This window comes from Bos indicus, chromosome 15, assembly GCF_029378745.1.
Source record: "Bos indicus isolate NIAB-ARS_2022 breed Sahiwal x Tharparkar chromosome 15, NIAB-ARS_B.indTharparkar_mat_pri_1.0, whole genome shotgun sequence".
Classification (NCBI taxonomy): Eukaryota; Metazoa; Chordata; class Mammalia; order Artiodactyla; family Bovidae; genus Bos; species Bos indicus.
The window spans coordinates 48,667,634-48,675,077 of NC_091774.1; the positions used below are offsets into that span (position 1 = coordinate 48,667,634).

General features: G+C 37.2%; 1 protein-coding gene across 1 annotated transcript; it reads left to right on the forward strand.

The window, feature by feature from the left end:
• The first annotated feature begins 472 nt into the window (after positions 1–472).
• On the forward strand, positions 473–1,408 carry LOC109568894 (olfactory receptor 52H1-like). The gene has a single exon (XM_019974258.2). It carries the CDS (start codon positions 473–475, stop codon positions 1,406–1,408), a length of 936 nt encoding a protein of 311 aa, XP_019829817.2.
• The last annotated feature ends 6,036 nt before the right edge of the window (positions 1,409–7,444 follow it).

Consider the following 7,444-nt stretch of genomic DNA (forward strand, 5'->3'; position numbering starts at 1 on the left):
CAGCTACCAAAGCCCATGCACCTTAGAGGCCATGCCACAACAAGAGAAGCCACTGCAATGAGAAGCCCATGCACCACAGCTGGAGTAGCCCCCATTTGCCACAACTAAAGAAAGCCCATGAGCAGCAACAAAGACCCAGCACAGCCCCAAATAATTGTTTAATAATGCCCTAATTTTCTAATTCTCTTTTTTCTCAGATTATAGTTAGATTATTTTTTTCTATACTCATATCTATACAGCAATATATTACATTAACCTAGGCAAAACTCAGTCATTAAAATGGAAATAACATTTTATGCAGTTTGAAGAAGACTTTGGAGAGACCTGGTGCTTAGTATCAGGAGTACTAGTATTTTAGAATCTTTTTAGAGAAGATAAGCATTGCTCTTAATAGCAAAGGGAGGTTATTTCTTGGCATATGTTAATTACATATAATTTGTTTTAGGACACAGAACCTGTTAATCAGATTTCAATGGCCATATACAACCTAACTGGCTACAACATGGGTTCCTTTACCCTTTTGGGTATCCCTGGACTTGAGCAGTACCACGTCTGGATCAGCGTCCCCTTCTGCCTCATCTACCTTGTGGCCATTGTGGGTAATAGTGTCCTTCTCTGCCTCATTGCAACGGAGCACAGTCTTCATGCGCCCATGTTCTTTTTCCTTTCCATGCTGGCTATTACTGATCTTACACTGTCTACCACCTGTGTCCCAAAATCTCTGAGCATCTTCTGGTTTGGTCCCCAGGAAATCAGCTTTCCTGGCTGTCTCACACAATTATTCTTTCTGCACTACAGCTTTGTTCTGGACTCAGCTATACTGCTGGCCATGGCATTTGACCGCTATGTGGCCATCTGTTCACCCTTGAGATACACCACTATTCTGACCCCCAGGACCATTGTCAAAATTGCTGTGGGAATCTCCTTCAGAAGCTTCTGTGTTTTTGTCCCATGTGTTTTCCTTGTAAATCGTCTACCCTTCTGCAGGACACATAACGTCCCTCACACATACTGTGAGCACATAGGTGTTGCCCGACTAGCCTGTGCTGACATCTCCATCAATATCTGGTATGGGTTTTGTGTTCCCATCATGACAGTGATTATAGATGTGATTCTAATTGCTGTCTCCTACATCCTTATCCTCTGTGCTGTATTTCGCCTCCCTTCTCAGGATGCTCGCCAGAAGGCCCTGGGCACCTGTGGTTCCCATGTCTGTGTCATCCTCATGTTCTATATACCAGCGTTCTTCTCCATCCTTGCACATCGCTTTGGACACAATGTCCCTCAGACCTTTCACATTATGTTTGCCAACCTCTATGTTGTCATCCCACCTGCCCTGAACCCTATCGTCTATGGAGTAAAGACTAAGCAGATACGAGAGAAAGTCATTCTTCTGCTCTTACCCTAAGAGGTCCCATTGATACATGCCTGAAGTCTAGGCGGCAGGGGCAAGTCCCTAGTCCACTTTAAAGACTAAATCTGTCACTTTGACCCCAGAGAAGGGACTGATAAAAAAATTTCTTATTAATCAAAAGTGTGATTTTTTTTTTTCTTTATTATTTTAAGCAGAAATCTTCTCTGCCATTCCGGCTACAAAAAAACAAATTTTTAGTCTAGGAAACTTTTTGATTTTAGGAATCAAAAAATTTTAAATTTCTTTTTATTTCCCCAAGCTGATTGTAAAATTTTAAATGAAAAACAATAAAATAATCAGCATCTTTTTTTCTCTATAAAGATGTTTCTAAAGAATCTGATTTTTTTCAGATTTATACATCATAGTAGTTTCTATGACTTGCAGAGCAAAGGACTTCTACCATGACACTCTGTGAGGTTCTGGATTTTTAGTTTGGATACTTCAGTCGGATGGCATCAAGTATGGCTTCTGGCATGTTCTTGGTGCATAAACATTGTTTATCTAGAAAAAAATGGCAAATAATCATGAATGACTAAGTTGAGGATGCAGATGTTTATTTTAGATCAAGGGAGAAGGTGATGATGAAACCCAAAGCTCATTTTTCACTCAATCTCATGAAAAAACCAAGCTAGTTGGGGTGGGTACAGTCCTCTAAGTAAGAATATACAGAGGAAGCTAAATTCCCATGGCCAATAAGATGAAAAAGTATGTACAGATTAAGATGTGGTTTGAAACTTGACCAATTAGAAAAATTGCTAGCTCCAAGTCTCTTCTTTATTCTTATATCCCAAAAGAAATATAGTCTGATGGCAAAAACGTATCTCTGTTTACATTATTCATTGTCTTTTCAAATCCAGTATGCTTAAGTTGGTTATAGTGAGTCATTCAGTCACTAAATCAGTCAAGGAATAACAATTTTTGGTGTTTGATGGGTGCCAGTGGTAGCTGATGTCTGAAATCCTCCCATATTTACTGTGACCTTAAATCCTACTGCTTTTTCTAAACAACCTCTAGATTCATCAGTCCAGAGTGAGCATTCCCTCCCCTTACCACAGAGGGTCAAACACTCATCACTCTTCATCTGAATAAAAATATCAGAGTTCTACACGGTTTCTCAAATTCTGGATTGCGTTCTCACCTCAATGTTACCCCTTCACTCACATGTCACTAGATTTACATTTCTATGTAATTCTCAACATAGAATTTTAGTATGAAAGATACATTCTTTGGACTCAGAGACTCAAGTTTGCATGCTCTTTTACTGTGGGACACAGGCACATATGTTGTTTCCAAAATTATTTGCAGAATAAAAATACTATGAGGTATAAGTAGCAGAGAAAGTAAAAGTAAAACAAAACAAACAAACAAAAAAACTGAGAAAGATTTTTTTTTTTAAATAAAAAAAGTAGCTAATACAGTTTCCACATACCATGAATTCCCATTCTCTCATTGCACATGGGTCAAGAATTCAGTTCTAGGTTATGTGAGAGTTAAGCATGATTTAGTTGCATAATTCACAGCATCTATACATTAGAAGCCAGTCAAGTGTTCAGAGAAGTAAAACTACTTATTTCTGAAAGGACGAGCAGAAAGCGGTATCTTCAGAGACCTCTTAGAGAAAAGGCACAAAGTTACGTAATTAATCACATTCTTTTGGAATATGTAATTTCATGGAATTCTTCAGTCCCTTATTCCAGTACAGATCATTAGAACACCTTAACTTACCATTTAGTAATAACTAAGAGGACCTAAAAAGCCTCTTGATGAAAGTGAAAGAGGAGAGTGAAAAAGTTGGCTTAAAGCTCAACATTTAAGATCATGGCATCTGGTCCCATCACTTCATGGGAAATAGATGGGGAAACATTGGAAACAGTGTCAGACTTTATTTTTCTGGGCTCCAAAATCACTACAGATGGTGACTGCAGCCATGAAATTAAAAGACACTTACTCCTTGGATGGAAAGTTATGACTAACCTAGATAGCATATTCAAAAGCAGAGACATTACTTTGCCAACAAAGGTCGGTCTAGTCAAGGCTATGGTTTTTCCAGTGGTCATGTATGGATGCGAGAGTTGGACTGTGAAGAAAGCTAAGCACGGAAGAATTGATGCTTTTGAACTGTGGTGTTGGAGAAGACTCTTGAGAGACCCTTGGACTGCAAGGAGATCCAACCAGTCCATTCTAAAGGAGATCAGCCCTGGGTATTCTTTGGAAGAAATGATGCTAAGGCTGAAACTCCGGTACTTTGGCCACTTCATGCGAAGTGTTGACTCATTGGAAAAAACTGTGATGCTGGGAGGGATTGGGGGCAGGAGGAGAAGGGGACAACAGAGGATGAGTTGGCTGGATGGCATCACTGACTCGATGGACGTGAGTTTGAGTGAACTCCAGGAGTTGGTGAAGGACAGGGAGGCCTGGTGTGCTGTGATTCATGGGGTCACAGAGAGTCGGACACGACTGAGCAACTGAACTGAACTGAACAATTTAGTGGGGAGGTAATATAATGCTAGTCTCTTTAAGCCTCGTTTAGTCCATGTATTCTGGGGCATTCAGAGTACTAAGTGGACATTAGCAATCATTATTCATTCATTCAACAATGTTTAGCAAAATGCTTGACACAAAATTTAATATCTGAAACACTGGGCTAGGTATTGTTTTCATCATATTGAACAAAATCGATATGTCCCCCATTTAGTGGAAATTGTTATCCAGTGATGGAAAAAAACCTTGATCATAAAAACGCCCAAATGAACATGTAATTTCAGATTGCATTAAGTTTTAAAATGGACAGAAACTAACCCAAATGTTAAAAGCAGTGCCTTTGGAGAGAAACTATCAAAGGAAAGCAGCTTCAAATTAGGCTTTCGAAAGGCCCGACCTGAAAGAAAGAAAATTTTCTCTAAGAACAATGAGAATCATGAGAAGTCAGGCAAGCAGGGGAAGGTGGATGGCATGATTTAAGCAGAGGAGGTGAAATATCTGTACACTGAAAATTATAAAACATTTATAAAAGTAATGAAGACCAGTTTTCCCATTATTCAAAAGTAGAGCATTTCTATAAAACTTTGCATAAGCCAAAATGGCTTAAAGCAAAAATTACCTTAAGACACATCTTGCCAACAGGTGCATAAAATAAGTTGAGATACAGTATAGATGATCAATGACACAGTTCAAAGTTATGATGACTTGATGCTGAGATACTGAGAGTAATTCCTGGGAAAGGAGATTGGTAGGACCACTCTTGCTGCTCTGGGTGTGCACTGTTCCATAATATCTGGTTGCAAAACAAATGTTGAACATGATTATTGCTTTTCACTTTTTTTTTTTCTACAATACAATAGTTCTCTTCAGATTTCTTTCAGCTGATGAAAATAGTTACTAAAGTGTCTTTTGTAAAAGTAAAGGAGTATGAAGCAAACTTTCAAAAAGTGGAATACCTGTAAATGGAAAGATATCTCATATTCTTGCATGGGGAGAATGAATATTGTTAAAGTCTTCATACAACCCAAAGACATCTGCAGATTCAATACAATCTTTATTAAGATTCTAATGGCATTTTTCAGAAATATAGGAAAAATCATCCTAAAATTTGTATGAAACCACAAAAGGCCTGAAGAGCCAAAGCAATCTAAAGAAGGAGCTGGAGACAACACAACTCCTGATTTCAAACTATAAAGCAGTAGTAATCAAGTGATTACTACTTGATTATACAATGATTATAGAATGGCACAAAAACCCGATATATGGATCAACTGAACAGATAAGAAAGCCAAGAAATAAGTCCTCGCATATATGGTCCACAAGGGCACCAATAGAGAAAGGATGTTGCTATTATTATTTAGTGGCTAAGTTATGTCCAACTCTTGAGACCCCAAGCTGGGCTCCTCTGTCCATGGGATTTTCCAGGCAAGAATGCTGGAGTGGGTTACAATTTCCTCCTCCAGAGCATCTTCCTGACCCAGGGATTGAGCCTACCTCACCTGTGTCTCCTGCATTGGCTGGCAGATTCTTTATAGCTGTGCCACCAGGAAAAGGATAATCTATTTAATAAATGGTATTGGAAAAACAATATCCACAAACAAAATGATAAAACTGGATTCTGATCTTACATTATTCACAAAATTGAACTCAAAATAGATTGTTTTAAACATATGAGCATAAATTATAAAATCCCTGGTAGCAAACAAAGGGAAAAAGCACTTGTACATTGATCCTGACAATGATTTTTTGGATGATAGCCAAAGCACAGGTAAAATCAGCAAAAATAAATGAGATTACACACACACAATGATATATCGTTCAGCCACAAGAAAGAAGAACATTTTACTGCTTGTGATCTACACTGATGAAAGGTATCGTGCTAAGTGAAATTAGCCATACAGAAAAAAAGAAAAATACTGTGTGGTTTCACTTATATGTGAACTAAAAAGATTTTTTTTCTTTAAGTTGAACACATAGAAACAGAGAGTACAATGGGGATTGGGAGGCATGGGGAGATGTTGATCAAAGGTACAATGTTTCAGCTATAAGCTTTTATATAAATAAGCTCTGGAGGTCTAATGTGCAGTATTATGACTGTAGTTAATAATACTGTATTGTATACTTGAATTCTGATAAGGGAGTAGGCTGTAAATACTTTCACCACACACACACACACACACACACATGCACACACACACACAAATATGTAACTTTATGGATGTGTTAATTAACTTGATTGTGGTAAATATTTAATAATGTATATTATATAAAGCTACCATGTACACTTTAAATATATACAATATTTTTTTTGGCCACGTGATACAGCTTGCTGGATTTTATTTCCCCAACCAGATTGAACCTGGGCCATAGCAATGAAAGCCCAGAGTCCTAACCAGTGGACCACTAAGGACTTCCCTAAATATCTACAGTTTTATTTGTCAACTATACCTAAATAAAACTGGGAAAAAAGAAAAGCAGACATTTATGGATGAATAAACTTGCTTATTATTTTTATGTCATATATAAAATGTATGCTTGTTTTCTGAGAACAAACAAACAAAGGGATTAGTATGTATAAAGACACAGTTGAAAAAAGGCTCAGTGCTTTAAAGGAACTGGAAACTGATGGGGATGGAGTGGCTATAGGTAGAGGGAATAAAAAAAAGTGAGACTGCAGAAGGTACAAAAATCCAGATCATTTAAGAAGTTTGTTTAATATTTTAATAAAAATTTAAAGCTATAGAAATTTTAAGTAAGGTGGCAACAAAGCCCCAAATTGTATTATAAAACATTATATATAAATCTTTTGTTTTAATGATGGGGTTTGGGATAGTTTTGAGGGAGGAATGGAGAGGGAGGTCACTGGATAAAACAACCACCCATTCTCACGCACCTGGATGTGGTGAGACCAAAAGAAAAACCTACCGCCTTCAGTAGCCTGATGAAAAGGCACAGCCAATGTCAGTTAGAAATGATCCAATAGAATGCCTGTCTCTGGGGCTGAGTCCTTGTGAAATAACTCAGATTCACAGAGTTATTTTATTGTACAAAATAGCTAAGTGGGAGTCCAAGTAATTGATAGGGGCCAAAATTAACATGTAAAAAATAATAAAAAAGGATAAGGAAATTTCCACTTTCATTTAATTGCTTAATCCCTTAATCATTTAAAAAAGAGTAACACAATTTCTAGTTAAAGAAATTGTTAATGTATGATAGTAATTGAATTTTGGAGACTTTCATTTTAAAATAGTTGATTTGTACTCCTGCATGTAGCAGGACCAGCTATTTATTAAGGCAGCTCTCCTAGATCATGCTAACAGAACCATAAGATTTACATGTAAAATTATAGTTGGTGTGTTGCTGTTATTTAAGTTGGCATGAAGGATGGGATGTAATTCAAATTTTTAGGGTATGAATTATAAATAAAGAGGGCCGGGACACCAGAGTATATTCCTATTTTAATTCAGTAGAAATCAATAATTGATTCACTAGAAAACTCTTTTTATAACATCAGGTTATGGAAACATTAAGTTGTAAGTTCTACATAAT